This window comes from Heterodontus francisci, chromosome 24 (assembly GCF_036365525.1).
Source record: "Heterodontus francisci isolate sHetFra1 chromosome 24, sHetFra1.hap1, whole genome shotgun sequence".
NCBI lineage: Eukaryota > Metazoa > Chordata > Chondrichthyes > Heterodontiformes > Heterodontidae > Heterodontus > Heterodontus francisci.
The window spans coordinates 70,309,607-70,332,172 of record NC_090394.1 but is presented as its reverse complement, the minus strand read 5'-3'; the positions used below and the strand labels follow the sequence as shown (position 1 = coordinate 70,332,172).

General features: G+C 44.3%; 1 protein-coding gene across 1 annotated transcript in view; it reads left to right on the top strand.

Moving 5' to 3' along the window:
- The window catches only part of LOC137383507 (ras-related protein Rab-26-like), a 354,385-nt gene that overhangs the window by 173,575 nt on the left and 158,244 nt on the right, over window positions 1–22,566 (top strand). Inside the window, exons 3-4 of the mRNA XM_068056531.1 lie at window positions 10,887–10,928; window positions 16,717–16,783. Of these exons, the coding sequence (XP_067912632.1) occupies window positions 10,887–10,928; window positions 16,717–16,783 (109 nt within the window). The remainder of the gene's footprint in view (window positions 1–10,886; window positions 10,929–16,716; window positions 16,784–22,566) is intronic.

Genomic DNA, 22,566 nt, shown 5'->3' with positions numbered 1-22,566 from the left:
AAGTTGGCAGGATGTCAGCAGGAAGTGGACAGGAAGTGGGGAGGATGTGGGCAGGAAGTGGGAAGGATGGCAGAAGTGGGCGCGAAGTGGACAGGACAGGAGGGATTATAGCTACAAGGTTAGGTAGGAGACGCTGGGGTTGTTCTTGGAGCAGAGGAGATTGAGGGGAGATTTGATAGAGGTGTACAAGATTATGACAGGTTTGGATAGGGTAGACAAAGAAAAGCTTATTCCATTAGCTGATGGTACAAGGATTAGGGGATGATTTAAGGTTTTGGGCAAGAGATGCAGGGGGGATGTGAAGAAGAACTGTTTTATGCAGTGAATGATAATAACCTGGAACTCACTGCCTCTAAGCGTGGTGGAAGCGGAGATAATGCATGATTTCAAAAAGAAATTGGATGGGCACTTGTGGGAAATAAACATAGGGCAATGGGGATAGAACAGGGGAATGGGACTGATTGGAATGCTCTGCAGAGAGCTGGCATGGGCCGATTGGCCGTCTTCTGTACTTCTATGGCTCTCTGACATGGGGAGGAGGTGGGCAGGACATGGGTGGTGACCCTGTGGAAATTTCCTTGAGCGGGGTGGGGGAAGGGGAGGTGTGGAGGAACTCTCCTCCTGGCCCCACAAAAGAAACCATGAATGGCCTCTTTTGACAGGCCTTCACCTGACAATAATGTCACAGCACCTTCCCTACTCAGGTCAGAGTCAAAATGGCAGTGGTGGCCTAATGACATCATTGGAGTCCTGATCTGCATACTTAAAAAAGGAGGACCATGTTGATTTGGGGTGGCCAACTTAGCTGCCTGTCCAGAAGTGTCCGTATAACTTAGAAGTCGCAGGGCTTGGGTAGAGAGTTAAAATGGCCCCACTTCCCCCATGAAATCACTCGTGGTTAACTTTAAAATTCCTTAGTCTCTGCTTCTTTCTGAATGTTTTATTCTTAGGCTCAGGAACTTTTTCAAGGCGGATATTTCTTCTCTGCTTCTCAGCAGCTAAGTCATCCAGTGGATTTGAACTACTTACTCTGCCTTCCAACTCTGGTTAAAACCCACACCCAACAATTTGTCTTGGATGGGTTTCTACTGGCCAAGCTTCCTGTTACAGTCAAGTGTTGTGTACTTGCTTCCCTACTGCTTCATCTGTTAATGAGCAAACAATGTCAACATAGCATGTGGCACTGTTGTAATCACTATATAGAGTTTTAAGCAGGTGAAGCAGCTTTAAGCCTATGTTAGTCTGTCACTGGTACTGTGCAACAGTTAACAGGAAAATCTGAGTGTTGAAAACAATAAAAGATACTGGTTTTTCATGGAAATACTGCTTAGTATCATGGAGATATTTTACTGTATAAAGCTCCTCTGACTGTGTCCCCCTTGGCCCTTTGTAAACTATTCTGCAAATATCAAACTGTTCTATTATTAATAAACAGAGAAGAAAATGTGTCTCATTTTTTAATATTCAAAATGCCATTCAAGTAATAATACTGCCTAGCTAAAGGCCAGTTGGAATTGAAGCATATAGTAAATAAAATCCTGCAGAGGGAAGAGAGACGAAGGTAGCACAAGATAAGGGCCCATGGAGTTGGGGGATAATATAAAATCATGGATAGAGGATTAGTTAACGGACAGGAAGAATAGAATAGGGATAAACGGGGCATTTTCAAGTTGGCAGGCTGTAATCAGTGAAGTGCCACAAAGATCAGTGCTGGGGCCTCAGCTATTTACAATCTATATTAATGATTTAGATGAAGGGACCAAGTGTGATATATATAATGATGCAAAGCTAGGTGGGCAGAGGAAACAGGTGTGATTTTAATTCACTCAAAGTCCATTCACTTAGAGTTAAAATTGGGCCCAAAGAGTCTGCTCGGGGATATACAACATAGTTTGCACTATCACACAGATGATGACTGACCTGCCGTAAGTTTCTGTTTTGGTTTCCCATTTCCAGCATCCCCCCCGCGCCCCACACTCCATCTCCCGTTTTATCCAGACCGAATGTTTTACCTACACACAAGCCAGCCAAGAATTGATAAACTCACCCAACTGTGGCAAATCAGTCAGCCTGTCAAGCTAGCGAGAAACAGCATTGCTCATGATGTGACCTAGTTTGCGAGTTAAGTGCTCAAACATTTGACCTGCAGGACAGCTCCAACAATACCTTGCGCTTTTAATAAATATGTGCTAAAATATGACTCTGTCAGTCTGGCCCTATATTGCAAAAAATATATTAAGGGGCACGTCAGCTTTTAGTGGACTGTACAGATTAGGGCTATGCATGCTTAGAAAGAAAGTCTTTTGAGTGAATTAGGATTGACAGCTAATTTCTTACTTCAGTGGATAACAATTTATTTTCCATAAAGTGCAGTCGGACACTTGGAAGTGTCGGTATTTCAAGCAATCAGCATTAGTAGTAATAAAACAGCATACATTGCAGGTTTTTTGAAAGCGCCCTGCTGACCCATTGGGAACATTGCCTGACACTGTGTGGAACTGAGACATCCAGATTGGGACAGTTTCAGGCTTAGCCTCCAACTGTGTTGGTTTATTCGATCTCCACTGATGTAGCGGCGGGGCTTATAATTGGCTTCAGCACTGTGGTGATAGAGAGGGACACATCAGCGGAGGTACCCCTGTGCTCGCTGATCTACATTGGCCACACTGTTCATCGATGGTTTGATTTTAAAATTCTCCCCTTTATGTTCAAAACCCTCTGTGGCCTTGCCCCTCCCTATCTCTGTAACCTCCTCCAGGCCGACAACCAACACTTCCTTCACCCCATCTTTGGTGGCCATGCCTTTAGCCATTTTGGCCCTTGGCTGTGGAATTTCCTCCCTTAACCACTCTGTCTCTCCTGCAAAAGATTGTTGAGGCTGGGCATCAGTTGAAAATTTGAAAACTGAGATTGCTAGCTTTTTACTAGGCAAGACTATTAAAAGTATTAACAAAGTGGGTAGATGGAGTTAAGATATAGATTTAATTGATTGGGGGAGCAGGTTCAAAGGGCTGAATGCCCTACTCTTGTTCCTATGTACCTCTTTTAAGATGTTCCTTAAAACCCAGCTCTTTGACCAAGTTTTTGGTCATCTTTTGTAATATCTCTATAAGTGGCTCAGTGTCAAATTTGTCTGATAATGCTCCTGTGAAGCATCTTAGAACATTTTCATAGAGTATAATCATAGAGTAATTTACAGCATAGAAGGAAGCCATTCGACCCATCGAGTCCAGGCAGGCCATCAATTGTACTATCATTCAACCTTTTGCCTCTACAATTAAACACCATAAAAGAACACTTTAAACTACATTGGCCCCAGGGTTGTTCAGGGCTGTACCCTAAATTGAGAAGAAATAGGGGTGTTATATTTGTTGGATGAAATTCCTCTCATTTGAAACTCCAGTGGACACTACGTCAATGCTGTTGTAGAGATCCACGTTGTTGTTAAGAAAAACCTGGAAAATCTTTAGTGAAGGCAAAATAGTTCTAATATGTGGATCCATTACTGTAGCAGAGCTAAGTGAGGTGTGCCACAGGCTGCCTTTATGTCTCACCGACCTGTTTACCTGTCATTTGTGCAGCAACAAAAAGGATGATTTTCTGTTGGAGTCCAGGTGGGAAATAATTTTTTGATGGACTTTTTAACAAGGAAGTCCTGTCTCTGTCCTCAGCTTTAAGAGAATGCAGTCGCTGTTCTGTGTTGCATAGAGTCGCATAGAATGTACAGCACAGAAACAGGCCATTCAGCTCCATGCCAGTGTTTATACTCCATATGAGTCTCCTCCCAATACTCTTCATTTCACCCTATCAGCATATCCTTCTATTTCTTTCTCCTTCATATGTTTATCTAGCTTCCCCTTAAATGCATCCATGCTATTCAGCTCAACCACTCCTTTGGATAGCGAGTTTCACATTCTTACCACTATCTGGACAAAGAAATTCCTCCTGAATTCCAGATTGGATTTATCAGTGACTATTTATATCAAATTGTTAATAAAGAATTATGCAAATCAATCTGTCCAATGAAATGGTACAAATGCTATATTTCAGTAAAGTTAATTTGCAAATGGATGCACTGTTATTTCTGATGCCTCAAGTATCATTCAGACGGATGTACATGAATATTTATTCGGATTTTATCCGTGCCGAAACGGGATGAATGGCTGACTTCAAATGTTTACTCTGCATCTGTCACAGAAACGGCTTTGAATCCTATCCAGAATAAATTATTCATCTCTGTACAATGGCCTGTTTACACACACGCTGCAGTAAGTATTTGCAAAACATGAGTTCATGGAGGCTGTTCTTCCACCAACGGACACAGCATAAGATCAATGGAGCATCGGGCACTGCTGTGGCAGAGCTGGTGAACTTGTCTAAATTAACTTTTCATTCATCAAGCTCTATTGATTAAAATTTGGCTTAAGAAAGCAGGATGTCCAATCAGGTTTCCACCCCTGCCACAGCATTGAAACATCAATGATCAAAGTGAAAAATGGCATCTGATATGATGTTAGCATGCTGCACTTTCCCTCCAAATCCTTCATGCTACTTTTGACATGGTTGAAAACACCATCCTCCTCTCTGCTTTCATCTGTTTTGTCTCACTTCCTTTGCACCACCATTGGCATCTGTGTCTTCAGCCATCTAGGCCCTAGCTGGAATTCCCTCTCTGCTTTTTTTAGTCTTTCATGGGATGTGGGTGTCGCTGGCTAGGCCAGTATTTATTGCCCATCCCTAATTCCCCTTGAGAAGGTGGTGGTGAGCTGTCTTCTTGAACTGCTGCAGTCCTTGGGGCATAGGTACACCGACAGTGCTGTTACGAAGGGAGTTCCAGGATTTTGACCCAGCGACAGTGAAAGAATGGCGATGTAGTTCCAAGTCAGGATGGTGTGTGGCTTGGAGGGGAACTTGCAGTTCATGGTGTTCCCTTGCATCTGATGCCCTAGTCCTTCTAGGTGGTAGAGGTCATGGGTTTGGATGGTGCTATCGAAGGAGCCATGGTGAGTAGCTGCAGTGCATCTTGTTGATGGTTCACACTACTGCCACTGTGTGGTGGTGGTGGAGGGAGTGAATGATGAAGGTGGTGGATGGGGTGCAAGTCAAGCGGGCTACTTTGTCCTGGATGGTGTCGAGCTTCTTGAATGTTGTTGGTGCTGCATCCATCCAGGCAAGTGGAGAGTATTCCATCACACTCCTGACTTGTGCCTTGTAGACGATGGACAGGCATTGGGGAGCCAGGAGGTAAGTTACTTGCTGCAGAATTCCCAGCCTCTGACCTGCTCTTGTAGCCACAGCATTTATATGACTGGTCCAGTTCAGTTTCTGGTCAATGGGGACCCCCAGGATGTTGATAGTGAGGGATTCAGTGATGGTAATGCCATTGAACGTCAAGGGGAGATGGTTAGATTCTCTCTTGTGTGAAATGGTCATTGCCTGGCACTTGTGTGACGCGAATGTTACTTGTCACTTATTAGCTCAAGCCTGGATGTTGTCCAGCTCTTGCTGCATATGGACATGGGCTACTTCAGTATCTGAGGAGTTGTGAATGGTGCTGAACATTGTGTAATCATCAGCAAACATCGCCACTCTGACCTTGAGATGGAGGGAAGGTCATTAATGAAGCAGTTGAAGATGGTTGGGCCTAGGACATTACCCTGAGGAACTCCTACAGTGATGTCCTGGGGCTACGATGATTGACCTCCAACAACCACAACCCATATTCCTTTGTGCTAGGTATGACTCCAACCAGCAAAAGATTTTCCCCCTGATTCCCATTGATTTCAGTTTTGCTAGGGCTCCTTGATGCCACACCCGGGCAAATGCTGCCTTGATGTCAAGGACAATCACTCTCACCTAACCTCTGGAGTTCAGCTCTTTTATCCATGTTTGGACCAAGGCTGTAATGAGGGCAGGAGCTGAGTGGCCCTGGCGGAAGCCAAACTGAGCTTCCGTGAGCAGGTTATTGCTGAGCAAGTGCCGCTTAATAGTATTGTCAACGACACTTTACTGATGATTGGGAGTAGACTGATAGGGCAGGAATTGGCTGGGTTGGACTTGTCCTGCTTTTTGTGTACAGGACATACCTGGGCAATTTTCCACATTGCTGGGTAGATGCCAGTGTTGTAGCTGTACAGGAACAGCTTGGCTAGGGGCGCGGCAAGTTCTGGAGCACACGTCTTCAGTACTATTGTCGGAATATTGTCAGGGCCCATAGCCTTTGCAGTATGCAGTGCCTTCAGCCGTTTCTTGATATCACGTGGAGTGAATCGAATTGGCTGAAGTTTGGCATCTGCAATGCTGGGGACCTCAGGAGGAGGCCAAGGTGGATCATCCACTCGGCACTTCTGGCTGAAGATGGATGCAAATACTTCAGCCTTATCTTTCGCACTGATGTGCTGGGTTCCCCCATCTTTGAGGATGGGGATATTTGTGGAGCCACTTCCTCCTCCTCCTCCTGTCAGTTGTTTAATTGTCCACCACCATTTCCGACTGGATGTGGCAGGACTGCAGAGCTTAAATCTCATCTGTTGGTTGTGGGATCGCTTAGCCCTGTCTATCGCATGCTACTTCTGCTGTTTGGCGGCAATTAGTCCTGTGTTGTAGCTTCACCAGGCTGACACCTCATTTTTAGGTATGCCTGGTGCTACTCCTGGCATGTCCTCCTGCACCCTTCATTGAATCAGCCGTCTCTCCTTTTTTAAGATGCTGATTAAAACCTACCTCTTTGATCAAGCTTTGGTCACCTGTTCTAAGACCTACTTATGTGGTCTGGTGTCATATTTTATCTGATGAGGCTCCTATGAAGCACCATGGGACATTTTGCCAAGTTAAAGGTGCTATATAAATGCACGTTGTTGTTGATGAACAGTGGAGGAATAAAAGCAACAAAAGAATAGTCCACAGTTTATAGCAAGGACCAATGACAATGGCTGCTGTCTTCCCAGTATTGGATGTGAGACAATCAATCTGATAATTTAGCAACAGTGGAGCAGTCGAGAGAAGTGGTGGTGAGGTAGAGCTGTGTGTCAGCAGCCTAAATGTGGAAACTAACACTCTGTTTTGGAATGATGATGCCAAGGGGCAGTATGTAGGTGAGAAGTAGGAGGGGGCCAAGGAAGATCCTTGGGGGCAGGGGTGCGGGGAGCACCAGAGGTCATGGCGCAGGAGGTGGGAAGGAAGCCATTGCAAGTAATTCTGTGGCTATGATTAGATAGATAAGAATGGAACCAGGTGAGAGCAGTCCCAACCAGTAGTTCAACAGTGGAGAGGCGTTGGAGGAGGATGATGTGGTCAACCGTGTCAAAGGCTGCAGACAGGACGAGGAGGGATAGTTTACCTTTGTCACATAGAATGTCATCTGTGACTTTAATAAGAGCCATTTTAAATCAAAGCTAAGTCACTGTGAGCTATTAGTTGGTCCTGGGGCCCAGAAATAGGGTCTCTGAACTCCCAGAGTTTCTCAGAAGCCATGGAACTGCCAGTTCCTGTGCCCATTGAGGGCACTGCACCTTGTGCATGTGCAATTTCTCTTTTAAGAAGTCATTTTCCAGATAGCAGGAACCTGCAGGATAAAGAGGCTGACACTAAGGAGAATGTTACCTCTATCTGTAGTGCTGCCACTTCCTGACAGGCTGCCAGGTATTGCAAATTGACAACTGGTCTTCAATAGAAGACACTCACCATTTTTAATGAATGCAATAGACGGTAACGACAGTCCATTCAGGAGAGAAATCAAGAAGGACTTCTTCATGCAAACGTTCCATGGAAATCTTCCCCCTAAAAAACTGCAGATGCTGGGGTTCAGCTGAAAGTTTCAAGAATGAGATGGATGGATTGTTATTGGGTAAAGGCACCAAGGTATATGGAGCAAAGATAGGTAAATGTAGATCAGCCACAATTTGATTGAATGGCGAAACAAACTTGAGGGGCTGAATGACTCACTTCTGTTCCTCAGTTAAATAAAACCAGAATGAGCTTTGAAACACTCAGCAGCCTCTGTGGAGAGAGAGTTAACCTTCCAGGTCGATGGCCCTTCATGCCACCTGTGTGTGACTGACAGCTTGATCAGATGTTCACAATACCCTTGTGATGTGTCAAAAATCTGCCAGAGAGAGAGGGAGCTGCACAAATATCTTAGAGATCGATGCAGAATTTCCAAGAGCTAGACACTCATGCACATGAGAGAAACAAGCTTCAAACTGAATGTTTCCTATTTATTGTAAACTGACTATTGCAGACAGTATTAGCAAACCTGTGCCAAAAGACACTAAACTCCCAATGACTTGTTATTTCTTGATAAAGAATGCAGGGAAACTATAAATGCTTGTAACGGAGGGCAATTCAATTAGATTTTTATGAAGCTCCTTTTTACTGGTGAGTAAAGACTTAAATTGTTTTCTGTCTGTTAATAGTGCTTTTGCACATTACAGTAGGAGGGAAAAATGCCATATGATTTGAACCATTAGTGCACGATATGACACTGTGATCTCATGGCTAATGATCTCCCTCGGGTAGCTGATGGCTAAGTGGAAATCAGCCACATTGAAACTCTTTGCTTTCTGCCTCTGATAAAATGATGCTTCAATGCTGCAAATATGTGATGTGATGCTTCTTCTGTTCACGAATTATGTAATGTCGCAGTTTGTTTGCATTTTGTTTCCTGATCTCTGTTGATTTCTTTTTTATATTTTGGTGTATTCAATTTTTTTTTTAAGTTTCACTTTGTAAAAGAAAAGTTGGGTTGTTGCTGGATGCTGAAGAATTATCACTGTCTGTCGAATGGAAGACCCCTGGAATCTGTAGTTTCCTTTTCACCACTGTTACAAGGTCTAGGGTCAGTCTGAGATGTTCTGTTAGGGTCAATGGGTCATTCAGAAAGTGGTCTGAATGTCTTGTGTTCAGTAGTGTGATTGCATTGCCCAATATCTAACTACGTAATTGAGTAATCCAGGGTAAAGCCTGGCTTGGGTATAAAATTAAAATCCGACCCGGGTACGACCCGACCACAGCCGACCCGACCCCGAGCCCTTTAATTTTACTTCGCGCCCGACCCGACACGATACGAAACTCCTTCATCTGTTCCGTCGGCAGGCTATTCCTGCAGCTGGAGTTGTGGGGAATCGTGGGTAAGCCTGATCCCGTGACTTCCCGGAAGCAGTGTCCAGCCCGACCCGACCCAAGCCCGAATGCTGGACTCGGAATTTCGACACGACCCGACCCGAACCCGACATAGGTAGTCGGGTCTAGTCAGGTTCGGGTCGGGTAGCCAGGCTTTAATCCAGGGATGAAACAATAGGATGTCCTTGTGGTCTGAAGTGCGTGCCTTCAATCTTTTTGAATGCGAACAGATAAAACAGTTGGTGAGATGAGATCAGATCTAAATCATTACCGTGCTTTATGTCACAAATGTACTCTCTTAACAAAGAGTTCAATTTGTCTTCATGTAATAACACAAAAATAATGAACACACCGTGTATCCTTACATCCATAGCTCATCTTACTTGATTGAAATAAAGTGACTCCCAATTACCCTTTTACATTTCCCTTCTATCCTGGCTAAATGTTGCCCTTGAAAGTCAGTTAAAACTGAATTGACTTTGTGCAGGGCTTTTTTGTTCCCACGATTTCTCTCTGACAGAAGTTGGGCTTTGTTTCTTCCCCCTTCCCTTGTTGAGTGATTGGCTAGAAGAGCTGCTAATCAAGCCATGCTCATGCCTCCCTCCTTTTGAAGCCTTCTTTATTGACAAGCTCAACAGGATGGGACCTTCCCCCAAGTCCACCCAAGAGGCAAATGTTTACTGGGGGACCCGAGATGAGATAATACAGTCCATATTGTTCCTGTTTGCCATGGTTAATGTTCTCGATGCCTGATTTTTAAGACTCAATGTCAAAATGCCTGTCAACTTTTGAAATAAGTGGATGAGATGTTAAAGTGAGCTCCATGATTTTTATTTAATTCATTCAGGCCGGCATTTATTTCCCATTCTTATTCAACTGAGTGGCTTACTAGGCCATTTCAGGGGCCAATTAAGGGTCAGCCGCATTGCTGTGGGTCTGAAGCCAGACATTAGCGACTAAAGAGACATTAGTGAGCCAGGTGGGCTTTTAATGACAAGCCAGTAGTTCCATGGACAGCATTACCGAAAATAGCTTTTCATTCCAGTTTTATTTAATTATCTGACTTTAAATTCCCCAGCTGCCATGTGAACTCATACCTCCAGGTCATTAGTCCGGTCAACTGCATTACTAATCCAGTAACCTAACCACTAAACCACTGTACCCCTGCGATGGTAAGAGGGCCAATGGTAGGGTTGGCATTCTGGAAGCGTAAGTTCGAATAGACTGAAGGGCCTTCTTCATCTAATCTTGTATAAATCTGATCTTAAGCAAAGTTTAGATTCCAGCAACAAACAAAAAACAACTTGTATTTACCTAGCACCTTTAATGTAGTAAAACATCCCAATCCACTTCATAGGAGTTTTATCAAATGAAATTTGACACTGAGCCGCATAAAGAGATATTAGGACAGATGACCAAAGGTCAAAGGTTTAGAGAGCATCATTAAGGTGGAGAGAGTGGCAGAAAGGTTTAGGGAGGGAATTCCAGAACTTAGCGCCTGGGGAGCTGGAGGCAGGGTGCCAATGGCAGAGGGATTAAAATTGGAGGAGCATGGAGACCTGAGAGTTGTAGGAGGTTACAGAGATAGGGAGGGGTGAGGCCGTGGAGGGAATGAATCTTAACCGGGCATCCATCTGTAAATAAAGAACCAAAAATTTTTGACAAACAGTTGGTTAGCACCTCTTGTGCCAATGGCGTTGCGATTTTAAGATGCAAAAAGGTTGCAAGATACAATTCCATTTACTTTCCCCTTTTCTTTCTTTCAGAATAAAGTATTGAACGTGGATGATGTGAAGGTTAAGCTACAGGTATGTCTATCATCTGACCCAATATATAATGTCGCATTCAAAATCGTGAAGGAACAGAAGCTTTACAGACTTTGGTGGGAGCCATCTAAATAAAACAATTTAATTCATTCATTAGGCTCAACAAAACTAACATCCTGTTCAAAGTTAGTCAAGTTGGGTGATGTTCCTATTTTTCTTAATCACAGTTGCCAATAACAATTTGTAAAATGGGTTAGTCTTAACATTGATGGGCTCCTGTTGCGTTTGTGACCATTTTGTAAGCTCTGCAACATCAGCAAATCCCAGCAACGATTTTAGCCTCAGCTGTAGTTCAGTGGGTAGCACTCGTACAGCTAACTCAGAAGATTGTGGGTTCAAGTTCTACTCCAGGACTTCAGCACAAGAATCAGGTTTAGCACTCTCGTGCAGTACTGAGAGAGTACTGTGCTGTTATTTGGATGGGGATGTTAAACCAAGGACCCATTACCCCCCTCAGATGAGTGTGAAATATCCCATGGTGCTAACTTGAAGACAAATTTTCAAATCCTCTCTGGCCACAGGACAGGTGCCAGAGGACAGGAGGACCGCAAATGTGGTACCATTAGTCAAGAAGGATAGCAGGGATAATCCAGGTAATTACAGGCCAGTGAGTCTAACATCAGCGGTAGGGAAACTATTGGAAAAAATTCTGACGGACAGGATTAATCTCCACTTGGCGAGGCAGGGATTAATCAAGGATAGTCACTATGGCTTTGTCAGGGGGAGATCATATCTAACAAACTTGATTGAATTTTTCGAGGAGGTGACTAGGTGTGTAGATGAGGGTAAAGCAGTTGGTGTAGTCTACATGGACTTCATTAAGGCTTTTGATAAGGTCCCACATGGGGGATTGGTTAAGAAAGTAAGAGCCCATGGGATCCAGGGCAATTTAGAAATTGGATGCAAAATTGGCTTAGTGGCAGGAGGCAGAGGGTGATGGTCAAGGGTTGTTTTTGCGAGTGGAAGCCTGTGGCCAGTGGTGTACTGCAGGGATCGGTGCTGGGACCCTTGCTGTTTGTAGTGGTACATTAATGATTTAGACGTGAATGTAGGAGGTATGATTAGTAAATTCGCAGATGACACGAAAATTGGTGGTGTTGTAAATAGTGAGGAGGAAAGCCTTAGATTACAGGACAATAAAGATGGGTGGGTATGACGGGCAGAGCAGTGGCAAATGGAATTTAATCCTGAGAAGTGTGAGGTGATGCATTTTGGGAGGACTAACAAGGCAAGGGAATATACAATGGATGGTAGGACCCTAGCAAGTACAAAGGGTCAGAGGGACTTTGGTGTACTTGTCCATAGATCGCAGCAGCACAGGTAGATAAGGTGGTTAGGAAGGCATATGGGATACTTACCTTTATTAGCCGAGGCATAGAACATAAGAGCAGGGAGGTTATGATGGAACTGTATAAAACGCTAGTTAAGCCACAGCTGGAGTACTGTGTACAGTTTTGGTTGCCACACTATAGGAAGGATATGATTGCACTGGAGAGGGTGCAGAGGAGATTCACCAGGATGTTGCCTGGGCTGGAGCATTTCAGCTATGAAGAGAAACTGGATAAGCTGGGGTTGTTTTCCTTAGAGCAGAGAAGGCTAAAGGGGGACCTGATTGAGGTATACAAAATTATGAGGGGCATTGATAGGATAGATAGGAAGAAACTTTTTCGCTTAGTGAAGGTGTCAATAACCAGGGGCATAGATTTCAGGTAAGGGGCAAGAGGTTTAAGGGGATTTGAGGAAAAAAAATTTCACCAGAGGGTGGTTGGAATCTGCAACACACTACCTGAAGGGGTGGAAAAGCAGGAACCCTCACAACATTTATAAGTATTTAGATGAGCACTTGAAATGCTATAGCATACAAGGCTAAGGGCCAAGTGCTGGAAAATGGGATTAGAATAGATAGGTGCTTGATGGCCGGCACAGACACGATGGGCTGAAAGGCCTATTTCTGTGCTGTATAACTCTATGACATGCAGAGGGGTTCTCCCCAGTGTCCAGGCCAATTGCCATCACTAAAAACAGATCATCTGGTCATTATCACATTGCTGTTTTTGAGAGTTTGCTGTGTGCAAGTTGGCTGCTGCATTTCCTACGTTCCACACATTTGAAGTGACAACACTTCCAAAGTACTTCATTGGTTATAAAGCACTTTACGATGACCTGAGGTTGTGAAAGGCGCTATGTAAATGCAAGTTTTTTTCTTTCTCTTTTCTATCTATCATTGTAACAGATCCATCCACATTCCCAAATACCAATAAACTCCCACAGTACCATAAATCAGTTAAATAAAAGCAAAATACTGCGGATGCTGGAAATCTGAAATAAAAACAAGAAATGCTGGAAATACTCAGCAGGTCTGGCAGCATCTGTGGAAAGAGAAGCAGAGTTAACGTTTCGGGTCAGTGACCCTTCTTCAGAACTGACAAATATTAAAAATGTCACAGGTTATAAGCAAGTGAGGTGGGGGTGGGGCAAGAGATAACAAAGGAAGAAGGTGTAGATAGGACAAGGCCACATAGCTGACCAAAAGGTCATGGAGCAAAGGCAAACAATATGTTAATGGTGTGTTGAAAGACAAAGCATTAGTACAGAATAGGTGTTAACGGACTGAATATTGAACAGCAGCAAGTGCAAACATGAAAAAAAACAGTGGGTAAGCAAACTGAACAAACTAAGATGAAATGAAATAAATGCAAAAAAAAGGTTGTAAAAATGTAAAAAAGAAAAAAGAAAAAGCAACTAAAAATGAAAGTAAAATGGGGGGCTGTCATGCTCTGAAATTATTGAACTCAATGTTCAGTCCGGCAGGCTGTAGTGTGCCTAATTGGTAGATGAGATGCTGTTCCTCGAGCTTGCGTTGATGTTCACTGGAACACTGCAGCAATCCCAGGACAGAGATGTGAGCATGAGAGCAGGGGGGAGTGTTGAAATGGCAAGCAACCGGAAGCTCAGGGCCCTGCTTGTGGACCGAGCGGAGGTGTTCCGCAAAACGGTCACCCAGTCTGCGCTTGGTCTCCCCAGTGTAGAGGAGACCACATTGTGAACAGCGAGTACAGTATACTACATTGAAAGAAGTACAAGTAAATCGCTGCTTCACCTGAAAGGAGTGTTTGGGGCCTGGGATAGTGAGGTGAGAGGAGGTAAATGGGCAGGTATTACACCTCCTGCGATTGCAGGGGAAGGTGCCATGGGATGGGGACGAGGTGGTGGGGGTAATGGAGGAGTGGATCAGGGTGTCGCGGAGGGAACGATCCCTTCGGAATGCTGACGGGAAGGGAGGGGAAGATGCGTTTGGTAGTGGCATCACGCTGGAGGTGGCGGAAATGGCGCAGGATGATCCTTTGGATATGGAGGCTGATGGGGTGGAAAGCTAGGACAAGGGGAACCCTGTCACGGTTCTGGGAGGGAGGGGAAGGGTTGAGGGCAGAGGTACGGGAACCATAAATCAGTTGATGACTGGGCACAGTAAACAGAAGCACTTGGTCCTGCAATGGACAGATCATACACATCACATAATGCTGTACATTAGCTTCCAGCACTCTATAAATCAACACTTTCCAAGCAGATTTTAAAATAGACTCAATTCTCAAGACATGATCAATGCACAGCCAAATTAAATAAATTTAACTAAAAACACTGCCAACCAACGCTCAAGTAAAAGCTGAGTGATTTGCACACAGGCAGGCTGAATTTTCCTTCTTGCGTTTCAAATGAGGGGATTTTTGAGTTCCAAGGATTCTGCTGATACAGACTGGATGCTGGACAAAATGTTTCCTTCTGCCGGCCAATGTTTATGGTGCAACCGATTCCTATTAGCAGTAGACAACCCTGTTCTGCAGACCTTTTAAATCAGAAAGCAGCATTTCTCCAAATTAGCAAGAACATTTTTGTGCAATGTTTGTAGATCTGTGTGTACTTTTTAATGGCACAGAGCTCATCCATGGTTCAATAGTTGCACTGTCACCTCTGCAATGAAGGTTGGTTCCTAGTGCTGGAAAATGGGATTAGAATAGATAGATGCTTGATGTCCAGCATGGACACGATGGGCCAAGGGGCCTGTTTCTGTGCTGTATAACTCTATGACTCTATGAAGTATTAAGGGAGTGTTGCATTGCCTTTAAATTGAGATCCACCTCACCTACAACGTTTTTTGCTTTTGTGTTTGAGCTGGAAACTAACAGCTCGTACTGCAGTTTTATGCCTTGGGACTTGTGTTGCAAACAAGTAAACAGAAATGTTAACGCACTTGTTGTGGGATGGTAATGGCTGGGAATTGTAGCATATATCACATACGTTCCCCCTAGAAAATAGCTCAGTACGCAGAGAGAATGGAGCCCTCTATTTCAAATTTTATCTATCATCTCTAAGTCTGTTCCCCTTCCCCAGCCATCACAGGGAAATCCGTAATGTAAGACTAACTAGTGATGAGAAACCCCAGCCACATTATTTGGATGAGATACATTTCTAACATTTCTTCAAAGAGAGACTGTCTTGCATTCTGTAGCTTAGTGAGGTGGGTGTCCTGTACTTGGACCCTAGATATACCTCAAACGAAACAGACAAAAATTCCCTATTTGTCATGTTCTCATTATCTAAGGTGCCTGCTAATAAGATTAGGATAATCTCTTTATATTTGACTACTGGAACACTTAAATGGTTCGACTCTGAATGCTAATCCTGAAGAATTCTAATCCTTATCCCTGAGGTGAATAGAGATCAGCCAATAAATCAGCAGATTCAGCAAACCGCTCTTACGTAGGCTGGACAACTCAAGATTGTAACAAATTATTAAAAATTGGTCAGGCACTAATGTTAACAACACTGTCAGGGCAATGTTAAAGGTGCAATGTTGGCAAAAAAAACAGGCAAAACTATCTCCTTATGCATCACATGTAAGGAAAATAGAGAATCATGGGATATGGAGATAGTGCGGGAAGGTGGAGCTGAGCTAAAAGATCAGCCGTCATCTTATTGAATGGTGGAGCAGGCTCAAAGGGCTGAATGGCCTACTCCTGCCCCTTTTTCTTATGTTCTTATTTACTTAATACTTATGTAAAGGGCCATATGTCAACCTGCGAGGAGTTTTATCCATCAGGAGTGCATTGTAAAGAGTTGGGCATGCACTGTGCATTGTTCTCAAACCATTATTACTTATTGCTACTGCAACAACAAGCACTTAAATAGTGACTTTAATGTTGAAAAATGTCCTGAGGTGCTTCACCGATGCATAATCTAACAAAAATAGACACAGAGTCAAAGAAGGTTATAATCAGAAAGGTGACCAAAAGCTTGGTCAAAGACTTGGGTTTTTAAGGATGGTCTACTTTATCAGTACACTATTGTATAGCTACCATCTAACTGCTGCCTATTTTGTTCGGATGCTTACTGAGATAATAACCTGGGTAGGCAGCATCATCAAAGACTGCAGCAGTTCCAAAAAGATCTAGTCTACTGAATGCACAGGGGAGGGATTTACAGCCAGTGACCCCCAAATTCTGTGAATGAATAACTAAAATGATGCCACAGAAATCTCATACAAATAGCACGGCAGAGGTTTATCATCTCTAGGCAGTCTTAGACTGTGATTGCTGTACTGGTGTATGTCATACATGACTGCACACTCATATATGTTCTTCTCAGAAATAACACAAGGTGATGTGCAGGAAATTGAATTTGTATCAAACTGATGGAAGGCTCAATGAAAGCACTGATCTTTTGACAGGAAACTTAACAGGAATAACTCATGGGCTTTGACTTCTGATTTCAGATCTGGGATACTGCAGGACAGGAGAGGTTTCGCAGTGTGACTCATGCCTATTACCGAGATGCCCATGGTAAGGGATAACTGCCTCTTGCAAATATATTTCATTGTGTGTTTCATCATACATATTATATAGAATTACATAGAATTTAGAGCATTGAAACAGGCCATTTGGCCCAACTGGTCCATGCTAGTGTTAATGCTCCACACGGACCCCCTCCAACCCCTCTACGAACATACGAATTAGGAACAGAAGTAGGCCATTCGGCCCCTTGTGTCTGTTCTGCCATTCAATAAGATCGTGGCTGATCTGTTTGTGTCTCGAATTTCACGCTCCCATCTACCCCCGATAACCCTTGATTCCCTTGCCTAACAAGAATCTATCTACCTTTGCCTTAAAAATATTCAATGACCCCGCCTCCACCACTGTCTGAGGCAGAGAGTTCCAAAGTTGCACAACCCTCAGAGAAAACATTTCTCCTCATCTCTGTCCTAAAAGGGCCACCCCTATTTTTAAAACAGTGCCCCCTAGTTCTGGATTCACCCACAAGAGGAAACATCCTTTCCACATCCACCTTGTCAAGACTGTTCAGGATCTTATATACTTCAATCAAGTCTTTCCTCACTCTTCTAAACTACAGTGAAAACAAGCCCAGTCTGTCCAACCTTTCCTCATAAGACAACCCGCTCATTCTAGGTATCAATCTAGTAAACCTCCTCTGAACCGCCTCCACGCATTCACATCCTTCCCTAATTAAGGAGACCAAAACTGCACACAGTATTCGAAATGTGGTCTCATCGATGCCCTGTATAACTGAAGTATAACATCCTTTTATTTTCAATTCCTCTTGTAATAAAGGACAGCATTCATAGAAACATAGAAAATAGGAGCAGGAGTAGGCCATTTGGCCCTTCGAGCCTGCTCCACCATTCGTTATGATTATGGCTGATCATCCAACTCAGTAACCTGTTCCCGCTTTCCCCCCATATCCTTTGATCCCTTTCACCCCAAGAGCTATATCTAACTCCTTCTTGAAAACATACAATGTTTTGGCCTCAACTGCTTTCTGTGGTAGCGAATTCCACAGGCTCACCGCTCTCTGGGTGCAGTAATTTCTCCTCATCTCAGTCCTGAAAGGTTTACCCCGTATCCTTAGACTATGACCCCTGGTTCTGAACTCCCCCACCATCGGGAACATCCTTCCTGCATCTACCCTGTCAAGTCCTGTTAGAATTTTATAGCTTTCTATGAGGTCCCCCCTCACTCTTCTGAACTTCAGCGAATATAATCCGAACCGACTCAATCTCTCCTCATGTGTCAGTCCCACCATCCCAGGAATCAGTCTAGTAAACCTTCGCTGCACTCCCTCTATAGCAAGAACATCCTTCCTCAGATAAGGAGACCAAACTGCATACAATATTCCAGGTGTGGCCTCACCAAAGCCTTGTATTAGCCTCATTAGCCTTCTTTATTACTTACTGTACCTGCATACTAACTTTTTGTGACTCATGCACTAGAAAACCAAGATCCCTCTGCCTCGCAATTCGGCAATCGTTCTCCGTTTAAGTAATACTCTGCCAAAGTGAACAACTTCACATTTTCCTACATTATACTCCATGTGCCAGATTAGTGCCCACTGACCCAACCTATCTATAACTGACTGCAACCTCCTTATGTCCTCTTCACAACATACTTTCCTACCTATCTTTGTGTCATCTGCTACTATGTCATCGCTCCCTTCATCTAAGTCATTGATATAAATTGTAAAAAGTTGAGGCCCCAGCACAGTCCACTCATCGCGTCCTGCCAATCAGAAAAAGACCCATTTATGTATACTCTCTGTTTTCTGCCAGCCAGCCAATCTTCTATCCATGCTAATATGTTACCCCTTACACCATGAGCTTTTACTTTGCGCAATAACCTTTTATGTGGCACATTGTCAAATATCTTCTGGAAATTGAAGTACAGTATGTGAGCGGGTTCCCGTTTTTCCACACAGCATGTTACTCCTTCAAAGAACTCCAATAAATTGGTTAAACATGATTTCCCTTTCACAAAACTATGCTGACTATTCCCGATTACCTTGAGTTTTTCTAAGTGCCCAGCTGTAACCTCCTTAATGATCGATTCTAACACCTTCCCCACGACAGATGCCCCACGACAGATGTCAAGCTAACTGGGCTATAGTTACCTGTTTTAGGCCTCCTCCCCACCCTCTTCTTGAATAGAGGGGTTATATTTGCTACTTTCTAGTCTGATGGAACCTTTCCAAAATCTAGCGAATTTTGAAAAATTAACACCCTAGGATGAAGTCCATCAGGACCCGGGGACTTGTCAGTCCACAGCTCCATCTGTTTGGTCAGTACCGCTTTCCTGGTGACTGTAATTTCACCAAGTTCCTCTCTTCCTTCCATCTCCTGTTTTACAGCTATTATTGGAATGTCTATCAACATATCCTTCTATTCCTCTCTCCCTCATGTGTTTATCTAGCTTCCAGTTAAATGCATCTCTGCTATTCACTTCAGCTACTCCTTGTGATAGTGTGATCCACATTCTAACCATTCCCTATTAGCTTTATTCTCTATTAACTTTATTAGTGAGTATCTTATATCTATTGCCCCTAGTTTTGATCTGCCCCACAAGTGTAAACATCTCTCTCTCTACCCTATCAAAATCCATCATAATTTTGAAGAACTCTTATTTGGTCAGAACTCAGCCCTATCTTTTCTAGATAAAAGAGCCCCTGGATGCTTAAGTATAACTTCTCAGTTTTGGTATCATCCTTTTTGTAATTTCTCCAGTGCAGTCAAGACAGAAGAATATGTAGGGCTTTTGTGGTCTCACAGGACATGTAACATTTTAGATGACGATATATTTCAGCATCAATCCCACCGTCATTTTGTTTGCAGTAACTGAAAGCCAGCCAGACTGAAGGAGATGCTGGCTTTATTCTGGAAGTTCCTCACAATTGGATTATTTAAATTTAATCTCAAAAGAACAGAACAGATTTATCCCATCAGTAGCAAAATAGTTAGTGGTAAATTTTACAATTGAGTGCTCCCGACACAGAGGTTTGTCTGACGAGGACACATATTAGGAGTTTGGGAGCATCTGTGGAGAGAGAAGCAGAGTTAACATTTAAGATTTGCGATCTTTCATCAGAACTGGCAAAGATTAGAAAATAATTAGGTTTTAAGCAAGTGAAGGTGGTGGGGAGGGGGGGTGCGGGGGTGTGCAGCGGTGGTTTGGTGGGGAACAGAACAAAAGGGAAGGTGTGATAGGGCAGAGGGCAGGAGAGATTAAATAACAAAGCTGTCATGGGACAATGGCAAAGAGAGTGTTAATGCTTGTGGTGAAAGACAAAGCATTAGTCCAGAGAGAGTGTTAGTGGCAGAGTAATGAGCAGCTCTGTCCAAAAGCACAACATGAAAAACAGGCACATGGTTAAAAAATAAAATAAAATAAAACAATTAAAAAAAGAGAAAAATATAAAAAAGGACAGTCATGCTCTGAAATTGTTGAACTCAATGTTGAGTCTGCAAGGCTGTAGAGTGCCTAATCGAAAAATGAGGTGCTGCTCCTCGAACTTGCCTTGATGTTAACTGGAACACTGCAGCAGGCCAGGGACTGAAATGTGGGCATCAGAGCAGGGGGGTGTGCTGAAATGGCAAGCAATCGAAAGCTCGGGGTCATGCTTTCAGACTGAGCAGAAGTGTTCCACAAAGCGGTCACAAATCTACATTTGGCCTCCCCAATGTAGAGGCAACCACATTGTGAGCAGCGAATACAGTATACTAAATTAAAGGAAGTACAAGTAAATCGATACTTCACCTGGAACGAGTGTTTGGGGTCTTGGATAGTGAGGAGAGAGGAGGTAAAAGAGCAGGTATTACACCTCCTGCAATTGCATGGGAAGGGGACGAGGTGTCGGGGATGTTGCAGAGGGAACGATCCCTTTGAAATGTTGACCGGGATGGGGAAGGGAAGATGTGTTTAGTGGTGGCATCACGCTGGAGGTGGCGGAAATGGCGGAGGATGATCCTTTGGATGTGGAGGTTACACCTCCATCCCCCACCAGGACGGTCTGTGGGCTCTCAGCTTCTTCCTTGAACAGAGGCCCAACCAGTCCCCATCCACCACCACCCTTCTCCGCCTGGCTGAACTTGTTCTCGCATTGAACAACTTCTCCTTTAACTCCACTCACTTCCTTCAAATAAAAGGTGTTTCTGTGGGTACCTGCAAGGGTCCTGGTTCTGCCTGTCTTTTTGTGGGATATGTTGAACATTGCTTGTTTCAGTCCTACTCAGGCCCCCTCCCCCAACTTGTTTTCTGGCACATTGATGACTGTATCGGTGCCGCTTCCTGCTCACACCCCGAACTGGAAAACTTCATCAACTTTGCTTCCAATTTCCACCCTTCTCTCACCTTTACATAGTCTATCTCTGATACTTCCCTTCCTCGACTTCTCTGTCTCCATCTCTGGGGATAGGCTGTCTACTAATATTCATTATAAGCCCACTGGCTGCCATGGCTACCTGGACTACACGTCCTCACACCCTGTTTCCTGTAAAGACTCCATCCCATTCTCTCAGTTTCTCCATCTCCGACGCATCTGCTCTGATGATGCAACCTTGCACAACAGCGCTTCTGACATGTCTTCCTGTTTCCTCAACTGAGGATTCCTCCCTACTGTGGTTGACAGGGCCCTCAACTGTGTCCAATCCATTTCCTACACTTCTGCCCTCACCCCATCCCCTCCCTCCCAGGACCACGACAGGGTTCCCCTTGTCCTCACTTTCCACCCCACCTTGACACATTCCCATTCCTCTTTATCTCTGAATATAGTGCCCAATACACTCTCCAATCCGCACTGTGTCCTTATGGTGCTGAATATTCATCTCTCTCCAATTTACACACAGTCCCGACTTGGACATATATCACAGGTCCTTCTCCTTCAGAACATCCCAAAGTGCTTCGCAGTCAATGTAATACATTTGAAGCGCAATGTAGGAAACATGGCAGCCAGTTTGAAGCAGCAATCTGAGAATGACCAGTTAATTTGTTTTTACATGTTTGTTGAGGGATAAACATTGGGCAGAACTCTGCTACAGTTCTTCAAATAGTGCCATGAGATCACATACTTCCACCTGAGAGGTCAGATGCCTCATGTGAAAAGACAGTTCCTTCAACAGTGCAGCACTTCCTCAGTACTGCCCTGGAGAACCAGCCTAGATTACATGCTGAAGCCGCTGGAGTGGAACTTCAACCCACAGCCTCCTGACACAGTGGTAAGGGTGCTACCACTGAGCTGTGGCTGACACTACAGTTATGAAACCTAATCTGGACCATTATAATTCGAGAAAGCTTCAGCTATGTAGCCAAGGTGACACTTCCACAACATAGGTGATTCGATAGACATTGGAGTGGGGCCATTTTGTGCTCTCCCTCCCGTCGTGTTTGGAGGCAGGGAGAGCATGTAATTGGGTGGGATGGTCCCCACTACCTACCCAGCTCCACCGAAATTATGTCCGAGGTGGGAAGTCCTGTGAACGGCCTTCTCATCCCGCCGCCAATTGAGGCCCATATGTGGGCAATTAAAGCCCAATTAAGGGCCTCATCCTGCCGCCACCACAATTACCCAGCGGTGGGCGCGCCTGTCGCTGCATGGGGAGCACGGCAAGAAAAAACGTGTGGATTGCTGGCTGGCTCCAGGGTAGGGGGGGTAGAGGGGGGGGTAGGGGGGGGGGGTCCCTTATTAAAAGGCACTTGTGCCTGAACAAGGGACACAGCATCGGGAGGGGGGGAGGCCTGCTGAAAGCCAGCCCCCTCCCCCACTCTTGCTGCTGACCCCCACC